Source organism: Simochromis diagramma, unplaced genomic scaffold (genome assembly GCF_900408965.1).
Source record: "Simochromis diagramma unplaced genomic scaffold, fSimDia1.1 OVJJ01000430.1, whole genome shotgun sequence".
NCBI lineage: Eukaryota > Metazoa > Chordata > Actinopteri > Cichliformes > Cichlidae > Simochromis > Simochromis diagramma.
Window position 1 is genome coordinate 591,071 of NW_024387258.1, and position 21,764 is coordinate 612,834.

Genomic DNA, 21,764 nt, shown 5'->3' on the forward strand with positions numbered 1-21,764 from the left:
GTATTTCTGTCCTCGCTCAGCGCAGGATGTCCGTCTGTGGCGCAGGGAAACCCACCCTCACGCTCAGCCAACAGCCTAGAGGCACAGTTTATGTATTAGCAGCTTGGGTAATCTTATCTGCATAGTGGCTGTTATCTTAGCCTATCACATTTTATTTCCCCCATTAAAGCCCCTGTGATGATTGTGTTGCTGCTCAAGTTTGAAAAAAGAGTGACTGGAGTAACCTGATCATTTGCTCTCCACACTGCAATTAACAGGAAACGTCGCTTGGAATTAAAAGTGCAATTTCACAGATTTCTTTGTGTGACTGTGAGTAAACTGTTGAGGATTTTAAATTCCTGTCATCAACATTTAAAGTCAATATGATTTCTGAGATTTCTTTTTTGGTCTATTTTTTTTGTATCTATTCATTTAATTGTTTAGATTTTGCACTGAAAAAGCCTGTTGATACTTTGTAGCATAATAAGAAACCATTCATAGCTCAGGATACATTTGGAACAGGAGATGTAACTATACTCAGTATAAAAGATGGATGTAGATAATCACCCACAGTTTTATACTGTCTATTTTAGAAACATTTACTGCTGTTGAGGGTCTTTTGAATGAAAAGAAATAAACAAGCAAACTTGAGGACACTGCTGCCTTTCTCTACCTGAAACAGGTGTTGCATGCATTGATTCAAAACCAAAATCATCTTTATTTGGCCAAGTTTGTGCACACAAACAAGGAATTTGACTCAGGTTCGCTTTACTCTCTGCATGCAAAAAATAAACATTTTTAAATAAGCAATATATAAATAGTCATATATACAGAAGGAGAACATAAATACGAGGAGAAGGTAAAAAGTTAGAAAAGTGCAAGTTGCGGAAAGTCTTAAGAAACTATACAAACTATGACAAGTTGCAGCTGGGCATGAATGATAGATATAAATAGGCTGAACATAGAGCAACCTGGATGAACCTTAAGTATTAATTTTGAATAGTGCAGATTGTGCAGTACAATATGCATATGACCTGAGTCATGGCTGAGTGGTGGCTGGTTTTTGTAAAAATAGAACAGTTTATGTCCAGGATCTGCAGAGATGTTTTCTGCTTGAGGATCCTCTCTGATTGTCCGTTGCAGTCTGGCCCTGTCCTGCTTCGTGGCTAAGCCAAACCAGACAATGATTGATGTACACAGGACAGACTGGATGACTGCAGTGTAGAAGATGACCATCAGCTCCTGTGGCAGGTGGAACTTCCTGAATTGCTGCAGGGAATGCAACCTCTGCTGGGCCTTGTTCCAGACAGACTGATGTGAGGACCACTTCAAATCCGTGATCCACATCAGATACTCTATTGTTCAGGATGGTGAGAGGGGGGAAGGCGTGGGGCGTTCTCCGACAATCCAATATCGCCACAATCTTGAGCAGGTTCAGCTCCAGGTGGTTCTGACTGCCATTTCCTGTCTGTATGCAGACTCGTCACTCGTCATTGTTCTAGACCAGACCAATGAGGACCAGACCAGTGTGCCACCCTCCACAAAAGGCTCTATCCTTTGTAGTTAGTGAGGGCTGGATACCGCTTCTCAGGTTAGCTCTGGCACGGCTGTACAGGGAACTGTCCCTCAGAGCCTGTACTCGTCATCTAAGGTTTTCGGTTAGAAAAATGTGGATGATTTTAGTCAATGTCATGTTCTCATGTCATGTTGAGAAGTTAGAACACAGTCTTTGTGTTACCAGGTCTTAATTGTTATAACCTGGTGCATCGGGCTTTTCCTGCTCCAGCTGGGTTGAAGACACAAGTGTGCTTTGTAACGGTTTTTCCTACCATTTCAGTGTTAATCCAATACAGGAGCTTAGAGACATACAGGTACACAGAGTGAGATGTTGGAACAATAGTCCTACAGGTACAAGTGACTGTGAGATGATGTTGTGGCAGGTATACTGGGACCTTAATTTAAACATTGCATTAGATTACGTTAGCCCTCTGGGCTTTATGCTGGCCATTTGTGTCCAGTCCCCCCCCCCCCCCGACCATTTTTGCTGAATTGCAGAATTGTTAAACCATGAAAACTAAATTTTTTCCCCTTCAGCTGTAAAAAGCTGATGGGCTATAGTTGCCCACCAGATAGGCGAGCAGTATGGACATACAAATTTGTGACTGTGATAACTCCATAATGAGGATTTTGAAATCGATACCATGGGTGTATCTATTACAAATCTTGGAGAACTTCAAATCTCGGTGACATCGACCTCAACGTCAAGGTTAGAGGTCAATTTTTTTTTAAAACTGAAATAACTTGAACAAGGTTATGTAGGATTTTTGAAATTGTTACCATAGGTGTATCTACTAGGAGGCTGAGCAGTGGATGGTGAGTGATGGTGTGTCTCAATGGTAAATGGCCTGTATTTATATAGCGCTTTACTAGTCCCTAAGGACCCCAAAGCGCTTTACACATCCAGTCATCCACCCATTCACACACTGGTGATGGCAGCTACATTGTAGCCACAGCCACCCTGGGGCGCACTGACAGAGGCGAGGCTGCCGGACACTGGCGCCACCGGGCCCTCTGACCACCACCAGTAGGCAACGGGTGAAGCGTCTTGCCCAAGGACACAACGACCGAGACTGTCCAAGCCGGGGCTCGAACCGGCAACCTTCCGATTACAAGGCGAACTCCCAACTCTTGAGCCACGATCGCCCCTAGTTAGGAGGTAGACTGGGTCGTCTACTGATAGGAAGGTTTGTGGTTCCGTGGCTGCGACAGTCTGCATGCCAAATATCCTCTAGCAAGACACTAATCCCAAGCTGCTCTATGATGCAACCACTGGAGTATGAATATGTGTGAATGTTAGATGGAAAGCAATTAAGCATTGAAAAAAACCCTTGTATGAATGGGTGGGTGAGGCATGTTGTATAAAGTGCTTTGAGTGCTCTAGAATAGTTAGTGGTTTCCCACTAATGCAGAGAGCATGCACTGCAAACCACTAGTAACTGGTTTCACACCAGGATACATACTCTATGCAATTGCTCACATCAGCAGCATGAAGTCTGACTTGCATGGGACGCAAAGGTGCGAGGATTGGATGGACGTAGAGGAAGTGAAGATAAGAGCCTACATTGAAATTCCAGTTCTAGCTGCCATCTGCTGCTCAAGACATTTACTGGCAACAAGAAAGGATGGGTCACATTTAATGCTATGATCCCCTCTATTGCTATTATCACGCGCTAATGTCCATTTAATGACAGGTCCACCTGCTCGGGACGCTTCAGGGACGATAAGCTGACTGCATTTTGCATCCTGTGGGAAAAAGGAGTTGCTCGTCTCCCCCTGTTGTTCAATCCAGTACGGGGGGGTCGACTAGCAACTTGTTTTTATTCATTGTTGCTCACTCTGTACTGGGCCCTGCATAAGCGCAGACACACAATAGACCTTGTTCTTTCATATGGTCTCCCTGTGACTAACCTGTCTGTACCTCTGTACTCTCAGATGTGTGTTTTATTTAATGTGGCTTTTACATGTACTGCCGCTCGCCCTCCTGTTCAGCAATGTTGGGCTATTATCTCCCATTGCCTCTCAGTTTTTTGCTGATTTTAATCAGCTTTGTGGCCCTTCCTGTTCCTGGTTTTATTCTTCCTGTCAAACCATCCTTGGAGGAGGAAAGGACAAGCTGTTGAAGAGAGCGGCAGATTAATAACAAATAGTTCATCTCTGGCTAGTAACGTCAGGCAGCCTAATTCTAAACCTGAGCCTTGGTTTAATGACAGAGCTCATGCTATCAGGAGGGAACGTCACAGAGCAGAGCACAGATGGAAAAGCTGTCATTTCAAATTGTAAGACTGCCAGTGTCACTACCAGAATACTGTTAAAGAGGCAAAAAAGGAATATTTTACAGATTTCATTTCTTAAAACAGCCATAGCCCACGTTATTTAACACCTTTGACTCTGTTTCTGTTTAGACGCTTCTCCTGATATATGCAATGGTTTTCTGTGTGTTTTCTTTTAAAGGTTGCCACCACAAGGGCTGTTATCACAGCTGCTGACTCGCCTCTCTGCCTCTGTCCCGTCTGCTGTTTTTACTCAGTTTGAGCCGGTGACCCTCTCACTCTTAGAGGATGTGGTTCGCTATATTAAGTCCTCAGCTCTTCTTTTTTTTGACTGCTATAGGGCAGGCAGTCTGTTCTTGCTATTATAAACAGCAGTCTGTCCTCTGGTCTAGTTCCTGCAAATTTTAAATGTGCAGTAGTGCAGCCATTGCTTAAGAAACCTGTTCCTGAGCACATTGAACTGGCTAAATATAGGCCTCAGTCCAAGCTGCCTTTTCTTTCCAAAGTTTTAGAGAAAATTGTATCATGTCAACTAAAACATTTTCTAGATATGAATAGCCTCCTGTGGGTCGGGTAAAACTCTTTATAGCACATAATCTGTATTATTAAGGGTGTTTAACAACATCCTTATTGCATGTGACTGGTAACCTTGTTGTTCTGGTTTTGCTTGACTTCACTGCTGCCTCTGACACAATAGACCACAACATTTTTAATATCTTTGCTACATCATCTAGTGGGCATTGGTGGCACTGTGCTTAAATGGTTTAGGTCTTATCTGGCAGATAGATCTTTGTCTGTAAACCTTTGCAGTTCTGAAGCATCTAATGCTTATGTCATGTGGCACTCCACAGGGCTCAATTTTCAGATTCAAATTTTATTTATCATACACAATCATACACAGTACAACATGCAGTGAAATGCTTATTGCTGTGCAATTCTCAACCATTAAAAATACAAGAACACACTGAAATTAAAAATTAAAATAAAAAGGTGTGCAAATCAGCCGTGTGCAGATTGACAGTCTTGGATCAAACAGTCAAAACTGACGATTATTGAGAGAAGAATCAGTGTCAGATGTGAAGTTTATCCCTCAAAGCTCGAATACAGTCTCATTCTCAGCTGTCCTTACAGATGTGGAGAGAGAGAAATATGCTGCTGTTTGAACACGTTTAGTATTCAGCTGTTACTCTTACAGTCAAACACTCATAATAAAAGTACAGTAATGTTAGTTAGTGACTGAGCAGCCCAGTGGCTTTTCTGTTTCTCATATAAACCATTTCTACACTTCTGTTTGTTATTTATGTTTCATTAATCCGAGTTTATAACCTGTGAATTCGACTACTAAAAAGTAATTTCTGCATTGTTTTGACTACGAGAAACAATTGTCACAGATTACATTGGGTCAAAGTCACCAGGAACAGGCTTTTTTTTTTAACCATTTACAATATTTTTACAGTCAAACAGAGTAACACCTGTTACTGTGACTGGGAATATTTTATATTTCATATGTTGCCCATTTCTTTATGCTGTATTTAGTCTGCTTGCTTGGCACAGCCTGTTTAAAAGGGCAGTGTCCCCTAAAAGCCAGCAGATGCTCCTTCACTGTGACGTTTGGACTTGAAATATAGTGGCTGCCACTCCACACACTTGCCCCAGACCTCTCCGATCACCGCCAGTTTGTCTTCGTGATGACAACCTGGTCCTGTATCGTGGCTGTTAAAGAGAATCACCCGAAACAACATGTAAGATTATTGGAGTGGCATGGTGGCCTGAAACATTGACTGACCAGACGCTGCATCCCATAAACTGCTGGTAGAATATTTCTGGATCTGAATTCATTACTCAACATCCAAAGATTCATCTGTGCTTTGATCTGTTTCTGGGTTACTTCCTTCCAACTTTCTTTGTAACTCTGTTTTTGTTTCCCCTTCAAAGTTTGCCGCCGTGGTTTAGATCAACTCAGTCAGTAACTGTTCGAAGCAGGATTTGATGTCATCATCCAGGACACAGCAAATTTTGCAGGTTCTAATGAAATTTTCAGCAGAAAACCTAACGTGATTGTCAGGTGGGGATAAGTTCCTGAAGTTCTTGAATGTGACAGCAGCGTCATCTTCATCACTGAATTCCTCCTCATCTTATCTTGGTCTGGATTGCACAAATTATATTCAGTGCTGTCTTTAGCTTCTGACACTTCCTCCTCTATTTCATCCTCATTGTCAGTTTCATTCTCTCACTTGTCCTCACCAGTGTAGTGATCAACTATGTAATCAAGAGCCTCACTTAGGGTATATCAACCTGCCCTGGTGTTGCCACATAGTTGCCTCAATGCTTTTTTGGGGGGGCTTTGCTTCCAAAAAAGTATTATAAACCAAATTTATGAAACAAGTTTGATGCCTTTGAAACAATGTTTCAACTGTTTGTGAGAACTGCCAACACAGTTGGAGTTGTTCCGTGAAAGAGAGGCTCTACTAGGGAAAATGTTTCCGTAGTGGTTGCCAGGGAACCCAAGGAGTGTGTTTTGCGTTTGAGTGTGTGGACTCTTTTGTGGACGAAGTCATGGAATGTTCAGGTCAGTCTGATGAAACTTTTTTCAAAGACAAATGTTTTAAATCGGTCAAATTTGACCAGAACACAACATGAGGGTGAAAGAAAGTAGAGCTAACAACCATACTAAATTCATTTCCTTTGCAGCCATACGTGTCTCCACAGTTACAAATGGTAGCACAGGTCATGAATGCCGATAGAGATCAAAGACTTAGTTTTAGCTTCAAGCAGAGTGGTGCTGGAACTTGAATGTCATGCTAAAGTCCCTTTATGTCAAAAGAAACTGTGGCAGAAGTGAATTGTTGTGCCACTTGGTGCCACTTGGCTCGGGCCATTTATCTGTGGCCTGAGCATCACTCAGGCTCACACATTCATGTAGCTTATTTAACTCTTTCTGCACCCCCGTCTTCCTCTTGTAAACTTTTTCTTGGATTAACTTTTATGCAATGGGTGGGGTTAGGTTCAAAGGTGGCAAATGACATTTCAACTCCAGCACAGATTTGACGCTTAAGGTTTTTTCTTTGTCTGATTTCAGTGTCATGGTCTGAAAAGGATTTTCACAATGCTGCAAAAAGAAATGACACATGGAAAATGCAAGAACTCATCAAGAAGGGTGTGGACGTCAATGCCAAAAACAAAGTAAGCATGCTGAAGCACAGACTTTTCTGGATGTCAGCAGTTGATGGCTTTAAAAATCCAAGCCTTGGGTCTTATTTACTCCTCTAAATTCTCATTTTCTTTTCTTGCCTAGTCTCATTCTGGCTTACTCTGTTATGTGGCCCTGGCCATGTTTTGAATCGGTGTGTCAGTATGTCTGGTCTGTTGTTTTCATATGCACATGGCGGAAAAAGCATGGCAGCGATGGAGAATGAGAAGGGCGAAAGTGGATCGTTGAATGAAACCGATGAACCAGAACTGGTTTGTAAAAATGCTGCAGCTTCACTGGTGTGGAACTGGTTTAGCTTTCGTCCGTCAGATACACAACAAAGCACTATTTTTGGTAGCGCATGCTAGCGGGCCGTCGTTATTACCGTGTTGTTTGGAAAATACGGCACTTAAAATTTGTAAATTTGTCTTAGAATAACTAAGCTGTCCTGGACTTTGGTCCACCTATATGCATTGATGGATAATATTTAATAACATAATATATTATATACTATACTAAAGTCCTTTTTGAGATAATGCCCTGGTTATTGTCTTGCTTTGTCACGGGTTGCTTAGAGGATCCACTCGCAGGACTCCTGAGTAGCGTTTAAACAGAGACTGTTTATTTACAGATCTTCACCAAGTGTATGTACAGACAGTGCGGGGTTAGTGCTATATACAAGACGTGAGGGGCAGGGGTCCAGGGCTCCAGGGAAAACGGGGAAATCACACACGCGCTCAGTTCAATCCGGGTCCGGGGAATTTAGGAACAAAGAAACACTCGTTAAGTCTCTGAGACAGAGGCACAGGAAACTCGAGCTAGACGTGTACTGACTAGAGCCTTCACAACAATCCAGCGTTGAACAGCTGATCTCCTCCTTCTAATATACCAGCTGGTCTGATGAGGCCCAGGTGTTCACAATCCAGGAAGGCGTGGACCGAGGGCGTGAACCCGCCACAGGGCTCGCAAAATCGCTAGCCCGACGTCCCGGAGCTAGCGATATCTCCGGTCGGGCGACCAAAATCTATCTCAGCCCCGCCCGTCGGGCTATATGATAACCCAACGGGCGGGGCTGAGCCATGAGTTCCGCCCTGGCAAAACAGGGGAGAGAAGGAGAGAGGAGGAGAGAGAGGGAAAAAGAGAAGAGAGGAGGGCTAGGAGTGGAGAGATTCTGATCAGCACCTGGCTGATCCTGCAGGTCGTGACATGCTTGGTACAGACTCATAACCAGATTATGTACAGAAATTAAAGAAGACCTTATTAGCATGTTTGTCAAAATGTGGACTATTTAATGTTGTTGTTGTTTTTGTTGTTTTTATGTAATTACTTATCAAATTTAATTACCAGTTATCCCTAAACATTTGAACCAGTGATAATCAGAGACATTAAGTTTGGTATTCTTACATGTTTTGGGTATATGTATCAAATATACAGAAAATGATTCACCAGAGCCTCCTGCAGTTTAAAACAATATGTGGTTATACCCCAAAACCCGGTAAGCAGTATCAGTTCAGTAATCGTCGGTCTCTTTATTTATTTTGAGTTGTTCAGACCAAAAACAAAATATTCCCAGTGACTCTTTCGAATTTCCTTCTTGAACTAAACTTCTTTAACTCTCCCTCCCACTGTTACTCAGCACTGGATCCCAGAGCTGCGTTCTTAGCCCCCTACTGAATGACCGGTACACCTATGACTGCACACCAACCCACCCAACCAACGTCATCGTCAAGTATGCCAATGACGACTCCATGGTTGGGCTCATAGAGGCAGAGAACTCGTCACACTGGTGCTCAGAAAATAACCTGAAGCTTAACATCCTTAAAACAAAAGAACTCATAATAGAGTTTAGGAGGCACAGACAGGTGCACTCCTCTCATTATAAACGGAACCCTCACACCCCATCCACCACATGTTTGACTTGTCGCCCCCTGGTCGGCGCCTCAGGTCAATCAGGTCCCACACCTCCAAACTCGCTAACAGCTTGGGCCATTTGGACTGTTTGAAGACAGTCCAAAAGGCCCAGGGGAAGAAGCTGCCCACCCGTCCACCTCACCAATTTGAGCCATGGTCGGATTAATTGTCATCACTCAGGCCACTCACACACAAACTCTATTCAAATCAAGTCTTTTGTTTGCACTACTTCCTTTTGTTTTCTAATGTGTGCCTTTCTTTTGTTTGTATATATCTCTCTAGATTGCATATATTTCTCATGTTTTTTAATTTATTCCTGCTGTCTACTATTTATATTTTATTCTGGCAAGGTTGGTGTGGAGCACCCTCATTGTCATTGTACATGTACAATGACAATAAAGAGCTATTCTAGTCTATTCTATTCTAGTTTGCAGTCGTAGGAATGTGAGACCTATTAAATACCTTTTTTTGATAACAGCAGCTTTTGTTGTCACATAACTCAGAATTGAAAGAAATGCATTAGTGAACTCCCCTTGAAGTGAAAAGGACAGGAAAATATGAATCATCCATCCATCCATTTTCTTCTGCTTATCCGGGACTGAAGCACAGGGACAACAGCCTAAGCTATATCTTGACAAAAGGACACCGGCACAGATTGCTTTTGACAAGATGCAAGCGAAACGGCAAATGGAGCAGATTTTGAACAAGGCATCAAAGACCCACAAACACAGAGTTGAGGATTATAACCTTCACTTGGACAACCTGACAGAGCATTACGACATCCCTAAAGTCAGCTGGACCAAATAAAACCGGAGCAAATATTCACTCTTCTTTTACCACTTGTACAAAATGTTTCTGCACCATGTTTTTTGAAATGTATATTTGTTATTTACAACCGGTTCGATCCTGGTCGTTGTGTCCTTGGGCAAGACACTTCACCTACCGCCTACTGGTGTTGGCCAGAGGGACCGATGGCGCGATATGGCAGCCTGGCTTCTGTCAGTCTGCCCCAGGGCAGCTGTGGCTACAACTGTAGCTGCCTCCACCAGTGTGTGAATGTGAGAGTGAATGAATAGTGGAATTGAAAAGGACTTTGAGGGTCTTGAAAAGCGCTATATAAATGCAATCCGTTATTATTATTATTATTAAGCAGAGAAGCCCAGACCTCCTTCTCCCCAGACACTTTCTCCAGCGTGTCCTGGGTCTGCCCTGGGACCTCCACCCAGTGGGACATGCCCGGAATACCTCACCCAGGAGGCACCCAGGAGGCGTCCTTGTCAGATGCCCGAACCACCTTAACTGGCTCATTTTGATGTGGAAGCATAGCGGCTCTACTTTGAACCCCTCCCGGATGGCTGACCGCAATCTTGTTCTTTCACTACCCAAAGCTCATGTCCTTAGATGAAGGTGGGGATGTAGATCGGCCGGTAAATTGAGAGCTTGGCTTTTACACTCAGCTCTCTCTTCAGCACAACAGACCGGTACAGCGTCCGCATCACTGCAGCCAATCCATCTGTCGATCTCCCCTCACTTGTTAACAACACCCGAGATACTTAAACTCCTCCACTTGGGGCGGTAACTTGTCCGTACCCAAAATGGGCACTCTACCCTTTCCCAGCTAAGGACCACGGCCTCAGACTTGGGTGTCCTGATTCTCATTCCTGCCGCGTCGCACTCAGCTGCCACAAGAACGAATGAATGAGCTCAAAGGAATTATTACGGACAAGTGATTTTAATCCAAAATGTCAGCACTAACAAACAAGAAATACGCTGTGCTGTTATTGTCTTTTGTGTGTGTGTGTGTGTGTAGGTAGGCCGAAAAGCACTGCACTGGGCAGCAGGAGCTGGGAATGAACAGGCTTTGCGTCTCCTACTGGAGCATGATATGGACATTAATGAGACTGACAGTGTAAGTAAACTTGAACTGATACAAGAACAATTTCTCACTTCCTTAGTTGAAAAGGGATTGTATTCTGTTACAGATGTGGATAAAGACAGCTGCACACACCTGTTCCTGTTACAGTTTGGTTCGGTGCATTCATAGTTGGAACATTGTGGGGTTGTCGGCATAGGCTAGTCTGTGCATGCATGCAGATGTTGCGCTCATGCGGACCCTACTAGTCTCGCAAACATGGTAACAATAACACGCCCATAACACCATTCCTTGATATGGGGAATAACTCACTGTGGATTTGTATTGTTGCTGAAGTTATTTTACCCTGGGTTTTGCTGTCAGTCTGATACATCTAGCACACTAATTAACACTAATTAAATTGATATTTAGTTCATAATGGGTAGTGACATTTTTAGAATAGTTAGAATTATAGCCAGTAGCTTTGTCTGCGAATAGCCCTACAGCCATATCCTGCTTGTAAGCCCATGTGTACAATAAGAATTCAGTAATCTAACAGTTAGCTAAAAAACATGCCTTGAGTTGAAATGGTTGAGGGTAGTTCCCATACTCACCTGACATGCTCGAATCCACTGTGTCTTCCAATGAGCAGCCACACCAATGTTTGCCAAAGTTGTTCAACTGGTAGTCATACATCAGTATTCCCCTGCATTGGTTCTGGTTTTCAGGGGGTACCATCAGTTGTCAGACACTGGGGGTCATTTGGCTGTCTGTTTTCTCTGTATTATTGTAGGGTCTTTACCTTTAAATATAAAGTGACTTGCAGCAACTGGTTATGTGATTTGGCACTATATGAATAAAACTGAATTGAAAATAGAATTGCTATACCTTGTGAAAACCATCATTTAACATAATCTTAGAGAAATTTGACAATGATGGGTTTGTTATGCTGCCTGGATGCAGTTTCCATCTTACTGTCACGGTCTTATCCTTTTTGTGCAATAAGAATAATAGCAATGTACATATACAAACTGTGGACTGTGCCACTATTTTCGTCCTCCAGCACAAACTAAATTCAGCTGATTGTAGGGCAAGTGCAACTGGAATCGATAGGCAGGCAGACTAAATTTCAAGGAATTAAACTACTGGGAACCAGTCTTCTAATAGAACCGGTTTTTGATTCCCATTCCTATGTCAGACATTTTTCTCTGTGTTCTGATTCATTAGTTTGTAAATATCGTCCACAGTTTGGGATGAATGCTCTGCTTCTGGCATCCTGGTTTGGTCACCTAAACATCCTACAGATCCTGGTGTCCTGTGGAGCCAAGCTCAACTCTGAAAACAAAGTAAGAGCTGCCATATTTCATTGAACTGTTAAAAAATCTGAATTTAACGGGTTTTTTTTATTGGGTTGCAATGCAACTTATTTATAACAAGGTTATTGTCTTGACCTGATATCCTTTTTATCTTAGGATGGTCTGAATATGCTGCACTGTGCTGCTCAGCGAGGACACATCAGAGTATTGGAGTTCGTCTTGGAGCACCTAGAAGGCATCAGTCTAGATGGAGTTGAAAAGGTGACGGACTACTAGCTTTACAGAGCAATTTTGTACTAACTGAGTCATAAAAAGAACAAACACTTCCTTTCTTTTCTCATCTCCTAGCAAAAAATTATTTGCGCAAAATACACTGCCCCCCAAAAAGGAACATTTTCAAAACATAAAATCATGTTGGATATCTATACTGATATGGACTAAGTAATGTGCTAGGAATAAAGGACGCCACGTCATTTAATGGAGTGGAAGTGAAAGTCAAAATATAAAAAATGATGCCCTCACATATTATTTTTTCAGTGGTGTAAAACTTGTTCAGAAAGTTTTAGCAGTTAAATATAATCCTACTGTGGTGGACCACTGGAGGGCTCGACTCACACCCAGTTCTGAGGAAGTGTTGTTGCTGTGTTTTGGAGGGAAAAGTATTCAGTTGTGTGGTAATGAGTAATACATGAGGAGTGTTAGTCAAGAGCCCTCGTGTCGCCTGTGTTTACCTCCACATGGGTAACCCCTGACTCAAGCATGCTGCAGCCTGATGGTGGCACCGGCTCCGCTCTGGATGCATCAGCGGCTGCCAGACCTCTGCCTCCTGCTGCAGCTGCCTTTGCTGTGGCGCTTGAGCTGCCGGACTTTTGTCTTCACGATCCCCCGTCGTGGTTCGTGCACATGGAGGCTCAGTTCGCTCTTCGTGGCATCTCGGCTGACGACACGAAATATCACTATGTGGTGGCGACAAAGAAAAACGGCTCTTCATAGAAGACTCACGGTCTGGGAGATGTTTCCTGGTCGACTCCAGCTCCCAGAAGAGCCTCCTTCACCCGACCAGCGCCGACAGTTTAGCAGTGGGTTGTGGGCTGCAGCTTATCGCAGCTAATGGCTCTCCCATCGCGACGTTCGGGGAAAGGTTGGTGACTGTTTGTTTTCATGGTTGGGATTTCCAGTGGAACTTTGTTGTTGCCGCTAGCTCTGTGCCTATTTTGGGTGCCAATTTTCTTTGTGCCTACGGACTGCTGGTCGATGTCGCTAACAGACGCTTAATCAATGCCTTGTCTTTTTCTTCAATACCCTGTTTCACACAGCCCATCGAGCCCCTGAATCGGGCTAATTTAGTGACTTCAGGGAATGTTTTTCAGTGTTGCTTTTGGAGTTCCCTTCACTGACTGTTCCTAATTTCTTGAACACGGCAACAAAGCACGAGGTTGAACCTTATATCCCGACGGTCGATCCCCCGGTGTTCGCGCGTGCGTTCCGCCTCGACCCCGCAAAACTCTCCGTCGCCCGGGAAGAGTTTGCAGCCATGGAGTGCCTCGGCATTGTACAGCACTCAATAGTGCCTGGGGCTCTCTGCTACACATGGTGCCCAAATTAGACGGTCGGTGGCTGCTGTGCGGGGATTTTCGCCGTTTGAATAATGTCACGGAGAACAACCGTTACCCCATTCCCCACATCCAGTCTTTTTCCGCCCACCTCGCCGACACCTCGATTTTTTCTAAAATTGACTTGGTGCGGGGGTATCACCAGGTTCCCATGCGCGCCGAAGACGTTCCCAAAACTGCCGTAATTACCCCTTTCGGCCTGTTTGAGTTTTTGCGCGGGCTACCTTTCGTCTTCGTGTACCTTGACGATATATTGGTGGCCAGCTGTTCTGAGATTCAGGAGATTCAGTCTGATGTTGCTTCGATAAACTTATTAAATCCTCAATAGTTGACTTCATTGCATTAAACCAAACAGAGAAACATACAATTTCATATTCCATGCTTTGGGAATCACTAAAGCCTATTTCCTTGAGGTTATCATTTCATTCTCTGCCCATTTGAATAAAATTTGTAAATCCAATCCTTTGCAGATGGACAATGCCTTAATTACTTCTTCAGAGGCCTTTTTTACATGCTCGCTCTATGCATTATGAGCATGGCGACAAGTCTAGCCAACTTCTATCTCATCAACTATATCGCAACATCTCACGTTTGGTACCAAAGATGAAGACTCAACTGGACAGCTACAAAGAGATCATCCTTCAAGTCTGTTTTCTTTGACTCTCCACTATACCAGTCAGAAACCCAGCAAGATGCTACTGAGATGTCAAAATTCTTAGACAATCTTGAGTTCATTGTTGATAATAACAGATTCTTCAGATTCTTCAAAAAGTTCCATACTAAATTGGCTCCAGTAATACATTCAGTCTCTCTCAAATCTCTCAGATGTTAACTCCGTCCCACCTTAAGACAAGTGACTATAAGCCTGCTCCTGAAAAGGGATGAGGAACCTGAGCTATGTACCTCCCACAGGCCTCTCTCTTTGATTAACGCTTTAGCCAAAAGACAAAAAACATTCTCCCATCTATTATTACACAACAACAAACTGGATTTACGGGATGTCATTTCTTCTAGAATTCCTGCACCCATTTAAACATCACGTATTCATAGCCTGCTATGGATGTCATAAAGGTCATCACCACCCGGGCCAACAAGAAACCCTGGATGACCGATAAAGTACTCAAAAAGCTAAAGGCATGGAAATTAGCCTTCAAGTCTGGCAGCGAGGGATCACTGAGAACAGTGAGCCCCAACTTCAGCTGTGCCATCAGATTGGCAAAGCTTTTTCACAGAGAAACATTACTGTTAATACTTTTGTCCTTTTATATTTTATTAATCTCTATTTATGTGCATTGATATCTCTATTTCTACACTTCCTTTTACATAATTACTTTATTGTCTGTTGTATGTACAGTAATATGGGAACTCGATTTTTCTCTGGGATTAAAAGGTTTCTCTGATTCTGATACTAAAAGCTCCAGAATTTTATTCATGGTAGCGCTAACATCAGAAACATGTGGCAAGGCATATGGACTACCACAAACTGCAGGCTCCTGAGGATGGCATTAACTTCCTCAATGAAGGAAGTCAATATCATCCTCAACTTCCGCAACTTCTTTGGATGGTTTGAGGCGCTAAACAGGACTCTTCTGATCCTCAACAGGAAGAAAGGGCACTCTGTCTTGACATAGCTGATGTAAGGAGGACTCTGAGTAGAGTCAATACAAGGAAGGCCCCAGGCCGAGATAACATACCTGTGAGATGTACACATCAGCTGGTTTATGTTCTATCAGAAACACCTCACAAAATCAAGCCAAAGTTCCATCATGTTTCAAGACTGCAGCTATCATCCCAATGCGTAAAAACATTTGGAACATGTCACTACTGGCCTGTCACACTCACTCCTATTATTATGTAATGTTTTGACAGATGGGGGGGGGGGGGGCACATTAGCTCTAGATTCCCTTCCAAATTCGACCCCTTCCAGTTTGCCTACTGGCAAACTCACTCCATTGAGGATGCCATCTCCTTGGCTCTGTACCGGAACCTTGCACACCTGGAGAAGAATACCATCATCCCACAGCATCTGGTAGGCAAACTGGGAGACCTAAGCTTTAGCCCATCACTATTGAATCCGGTACAAAGCGCTTTGAGTGCTTTACTACTTAGCTGACCAGATCAACATCCCAGAAATTTTATTTAGTTGATGCTATACTCAGATTAAGTGTTTCCTTAAATGTTTGAGCAGTGTATAAGCAGTATATCAATAAATCAAGCTGAAAATGAATTGAATTTTTATTATATGGATATTAATGGAATTATTATATCTTGTTTGTAATAATAATAATACTAATGCATACTTTATTGATCCCTGTGGGGAAATCCCGCTCTGCATTTAACCCATTCACTCAGTGAAGCACTCAGTGAAGCACTATTGTATACACTATATGTAACATATGTGTATGTCTTTCTGCTCAGTCAGGAAAGACAGCTCTACACCTAGCTGCTGAACATGGACAGCTTGAAGCAGTTGAATTTCTGATTGGAATGGGTTACATGCCTGGTTTGAAGGACAAGGTACACACACACACACAGACACACACTTTGAATCAGCAGATGTGTTTAGTAGGGGTGCAACGATACACAAAATTCACGGTTCGGTTCGGTTCGATACTTTGGTGTCACGGTTCGATATTTTTTCGATACAAAAAAAATGTTCATGCATTTTTAATTTGTCATTTATTAAAATTATAAATATATATTTTAACTCAAAAGTACAGTTTTTAAATTTAACCCTAACCCTTGTGCGTGTTTTTTTTATTTTGACAGCGAATGCGCACCTGCGGACCACTTATGTGCAGCCCTGGTTATTTAGCTCATCATATTGCAGCCACAGAAATTCTTTTGTCCATGAAACCATAAAGCTGCACTTTCTTTTTGCCTTATAGTCTGATTTGTCATAACTTCTCCGTTTTGTGGTAAGCTTTTCTTTGGCTGTCACTTCTTCACCCTGACCTGTCTTATTTGGCTCAGCAGAACTAAAATATATATCTGTCTGTGAAGGTTCTCAGTCATCCAGGTCATCGTAGTCAAATATGTATCCTGCTGCTTTTACACACGCACTCACATAAGCTCAGCGATTCTCTGCGCGATCAACCTCTCACATGTTTAAGCTGCGGGAGATTTCACTTGTCATGTTTGCATAGTAAGCTAACGATTAATAAGACGATGTCAGAGGAATTGGTGCACAAATTATCATCACTCACAGATCAGTGCTGTCGCTCTCTATACACAGTTCGCACGATTGCAAAGTGAAAGCAAAAAAACAAGCGCAAATTCAAACGCGACTTCAATATGTCACATATTGACAGTGGCTCACCGATGCCAATGACATAATTACCCAGCTACATTTCTGAAAGAATGCAAAAGCATTGACATATATTTTTCCTACAATAGGCCAACGGGCAGGGAAGAGATAGATTTTGGTAGCCCGACTGAAAAAATCGCTAGCTCCGGGACGTCGGGCTAGCGATATTGCGAGCCCTGTATCTGATTGAGGAATCACTCATCTTTGGAAAAGAGAGTTTATTACAGAGAAATGTCTCTTTCCAAAATAAAAGCTATACTATCCGCTTCTTCTGGGCTATATTCTCAGCAGCATAAGGAGAATCATGTGCTAACAGCTGTCTAAATGACTCGGCTAAAGTTAGTAGCATGCTTGCTTTTTTTGTCTGCTTCCACTTGTCTTTGCACTAGGATGATGTCGGCGTAAATGTGCAGTCATATTCGTTGTGTTCCCACTAGTGCTTTCAGGTTAATCTCGTTGAAATGACCTTAATGCCACAACACGGCAAATCTCCGTTAACGAGCTACCGCCGATCGCTCCGTGCATGGGGCTAGACGGCAAACACGTTAACGAGCTAACTGCGCTAACACACTAGTTCACACCAATGTAATTGAGCATTGCATGGCACATCCAACATACTGTTTTACTTTAGTCCATGACTCGCTTACCTTCAGGGTCATACGTCACATGAAAACCAAAATAATTCCAAACGCCAGATATGAATGAGGTTCAATTTGCCTGTTGCAAGGAGAGCTTAACTTCTGTCTCGCTAGCTTGCCCTGCGCTCCTCCTTCTGACTATGCTGTCTGTGTTGAGCGCTCAGTGGATCTGCGCTCGACAGTGCAGCCTAGGCGGAGTAGTCGAACACAGATTCACTGAGCGCTCAACACAGACAGCATCGTCAGAAGGAAAGTTGATAAAATAAATTACAAATGTTGTATTGTTCGATACATATGCGTACCGAACCGAAAGCACTGTATCGAACGGTTCAATATCGATACGAATATCGTTGCACCCCTAGTGTTTAGCCATACAAGCAGAAGCTGTGCAAAAAAGCTTTGTTAGGCTCTCCCATACTTCTGCCAAGGTAATTTGTGCTGAGCAGCAGCCAGCATTTCAGAGTTTTGAAACTGACTTGAAAAGATGTGTTGAGATGTTTATAAAAACAAGGCCAAGTGAGAACCATGACTATTTACATTGTAGATTCTCAATGAAGGCATCAGAACTATGAATGAACACACATGGAATTATGAAGTAAACGAAAAAGTGAGAAATAACTCAAAACATTTTTTATATTGTATATTTTGATTCAGATCAAAACAGCCACCCTTTGCTTTAATTACCTCTTTGCACACTGTTGGCATTCTCTGGACGAGTTTCATGAGGTCATTACCTGAAATGGTTTTCCAACAGCCTTGAAGGAGTTCCTAGAGATGCTGAGCACTTGTTGGTCCTTTTGCCTTCACTCTGCGCTCCATCTCATCCCAAACCATCTCCACTGAGTTTAGGTCAGGTGACCGTAGAGGCCAGGCCATTTGGTGCAGCGCACCATCACTGTCCTTCTTGGTCAGATAGCCCTTACACAGCCTGGAGGTGTGTGAAAAATAAATGATGGTCCAACTAAACGCAAACTGGATGTGATGGCATGTCGCTGCAGGATGCTGTGGTAGCCATGCTTGTTCACTGTGCCTTCGATTTTGAATAAATCCCCAACAGTGTCACCAGCAAAGCAGTCCCTATATCTGTGACTTGCTGGTCATTGTATTTCAATTTCAATTTTATTTATATAGCGCCAAATCACAACAACAGTCGCCTCAAGGCGCTTTATATTGTACAGTAGATCGTACAATAATAGATACAGAGAAAAACTGATATATATATATATATATATATATATACTGTTATGTCTGGATTACAGGAAGAAAACACGCCTATGCACCTAGCAGCAAGCAAAGGGCACGCAGAGATCCTACAGAAGATCCTAGAGACTGGTGTCAGTGTGGATAAAAGGAATATAGTAAGTATGATGATGAGCCTGTACGCTTAAAGGGGTATGTTCAGAAACATTTACGAATCCTTCTCTTTTGTACATGTTTATTCATTTTAAGCGGTATAAATTACATTTTCTATCAGCCCACAGTGAAAAACCCATAATGACGATGTTAAAACGTGTCTTAGTAAATCTAGAATATTTCTTAAAAAACACAAACCAACGTTTTTTTTTAAAAACATGTCAGAAATACTACTCTCACTAGATGCGGAGAAGGCCTTTGACAGGTCGAGTGGGTTTCCTCTTCTCGACCCTGTCAAAGTTTGGCATAGGCCCTAATTATATTTCCCTTGCTAAGCTGCTTTACACAAAACCTCAGGCCTCGGTTAACACAAATAATATAACTTCTAGTCCTTTCCTCCTCCACCGCTCTACAAGACAAGGGTGCCCTCTGTCCCCATTGCTATTTGCACTTGTCATAGAACCTCTCGCCATTCAATTACGCTCTACAAAGGATTATAAAGGAATAAGGAGATTTGGTGTAGAACATAAGGTGTCTCTCTGTGCAGATGATTTGTTACTATATATCACTGACCCTACTAAATCATTGCCAAAAATTCTGACAGTTTTAACTGAATTTGGGAAAATTTCTGGATACAAAATCAACCTAACAAAAAGCATATTGTTTCCTATTAGTTCTTTAGAAAAGTTAGATAGCGCTACATTGACTTTGTTTCCTTTTACCGTCTCAAATACTTTCAAATATCTTGGAATAAATGTAACCCAAGAAAATAGACCAGTTAATTTCTCAGTTTATCTGGAACAAGAAGACACCCGGAATGAAAAAGACATTCGCTCTTCGCTCTCACACTGCAGGCCTACTTGTTGTCTCCAAAGACCCAAGATTACAGGAGGAATGGGGTTGTCTTGCTTTCAGTTCTGTTATTGGGCCTGTAACATACGTTGTATGTCATTCTGGGGCGGGGAACGTAGACCTGATTGGCAACGGATGGAAAGTTTGACTTTTTTCTCTAATACTCTTAAATCTTTGGTTCATTCAAACTCAGATCTGGGTGAGCATAAATGTAAAATAGTAGTGTCCAACTCACTAAAAATTTGGTCTCAGATTAGAAGGCATTTTCATTGGCGTTAGTCAATCTTTACACCATTAATTCATGATGAAGCATACACATTGCTCTCAGGATCCACATTCCAGCTATGGACTTCCAAAGGGAAACACACAATCAAGGATCTGTTTATTGATAATCTCTTTCCTTCGTTTCAACAACTTCAGCAAAACATTTTCCATCGAAAAAGATTTTTTCAAGTATTTACAAATACGTCATTTTATTAAAGAAACTTTTCCATCCTTTCCCAATGAACCACAAAAGCTAGTTTCAGATGATCTGTTCCCGATGAACCCGCTAAAGAAAGGAGCTTTTTCCAGGATCTACAACCAACTTTCGCAAATAGACAGTACGACTACATTTGATCACTTGAGAAACACTTGGAGTGAGGAACTGGGTACTAACATCACTGAAGATCAATGGACTAAGGCACAAGAACTGGTTCACTCCACTTCTGTCTGCTGCAGGCACGGACTGCTACAATTTAAGGTCCTGCATAGGCTCCATCTGTCAAAACTGAAGGTTTCAAGGATGTTTCCAGGGGCGGACTCAAGATGTGATCGATGTGGCCAGAATTCTGCCTCACTGTCACATATGTTTTGGACATGTCCCAGCGTCGCCATCTACTGGTCTAAAATATTTAAAACATTGTCTGATATTTTTAAAAAACAGCTCCCCCCAGACCTAGTAATGGCACTTTTTGGTGTAGCTACAGTTAAATACTTAAATAACAAACAAATTCATGTTTTGAGCGTTAAAACATTGCTTGCAAGACACCTTATACTTCTGAATTGGAAAAATAAAGCCCCCCCAACTCACTCTGCTTTGTTAAGAGACACAATGCATCATTTACAGTTGGAGAAAATCAAGTTTTCATTGAGAGATCATGTTAAACGGTTTTACCTAATTTGGCAGCCCTTTATAGATTACTTTAATAAGTAAGCTGGGAGGGATGGCCTCCTCCCATATCTGCTCCAAGTTTATATATATTGGTCTGGGCAGGTGTATTGTTCTTTTTTCCCCCTCTCTCTCTCTTTCTCCTTTTTTTGGGTTTTTTTTGTTTTGTTTGTTTTGTATATATATACTCATTTAGGTATATAAATATGTATGTTTAGACATAGATGTGTGATTGTTTATATAATGGTAATTATATTTTATGTATGTTTCACACTAATAAGAAAACTAATAAAAAGATAAAAGAAAAAAACATGTCAGAAATCTTTCCATATGTTCTATTGATACGTCTAATTTCCAACCTTATGAATGTATCCTGAAATAACAGTAGCATTGCTGGGAATTGCTTCTGCTGATTGTAGTTTCTTAAGGTAAACTATCCTTCAACCTCATCCCACACACATGCTGGTTCAGTTTTCCACAAGAAATTCTGTTTGTTCTTTAGTTACTTCTGTTATTTTTACTAGTTAGTCAACAGACATATTACAAGGTTTATAATTATTGTAAGAAGTAGAAAATATACCCTATGCTTTTGTTAGACTCATTCCCATACACTCCCATGGAAACTCCCACACAGTTTCTAATATAAAATGTCTTAATGCATGCTCAATCATCCAGGTAAGGAAATTGCAAAAAGTTGATTCTGTTCATCTGGACATAGCGTTTTCAGTGGAAGAAATGTTTTGTCACCCTTAGTGATCCCGTATGTGTCAGGA

General features: G+C 42.1%; 2 protein-coding genes across 5 annotated transcripts in view; both read left to right on the forward strand.

The window, feature by feature from the left end:
* The window catches only part of ankdd1a (ankyrin repeat and death domain containing 1A), a 37,735-nt gene that overhangs the window by 612 nt on the left and 15,359 nt on the right, over positions 1 to 21,764 (forward strand). The window contains exons 1-8 of one of the 4 annotated variants that reach the window (XM_040002118.1): positions 5 to 1,349; positions 1,458 to 1,570; positions 6,889 to 6,992; positions 10,721 to 10,819; positions 12,010 to 12,108; positions 12,235 to 12,339; positions 16,110 to 16,208; positions 18,896 to 18,994. In XM_040002118.1, the coding sequence (XP_039858052.1) occupies positions 6,945 to 6,992; positions 10,721 to 10,819; positions 12,010 to 12,108; positions 12,235 to 12,339; positions 16,110 to 16,208; positions 18,896 to 18,994 (549 nt within the window). In that variant the 5' untranslated portion in view covers positions 5 to 1,349; positions 1,458 to 1,570; positions 6,889 to 6,944. Of the gene's footprint in view, positions 1 to 4; positions 1,350 to 1,457; positions 1,571 to 6,888; positions 6,993 to 10,720; positions 10,820 to 10,892; positions 11,045 to 12,009; positions 12,109 to 12,234; positions 12,340 to 15,560; positions 15,721 to 16,109; positions 16,209 to 18,895; positions 18,995 to 21,764 lie in introns of those variants that run through there. The other 3 variants (XM_040002117.1, XM_040002120.1, XM_040002121.1) reach the window with 3 other exon arrangements.
* LOC120715270 (protein FAM32A-like) lies at positions 8,472 to 9,877 on the forward strand. The gene is made up of 3 exons (XM_040002154.1): positions 8,472 to 8,494; positions 8,636 to 8,785; positions 9,480 to 9,877. The coding sequence occupies exons 1-3, from the start codon at positions 8,472 to 8,474 to the stop codon at positions 9,715 to 9,717; spliced, it is 411 nt and encodes a 136-aa protein (XP_039858088.1). The 3' UTR covers positions 9,718 to 9,877.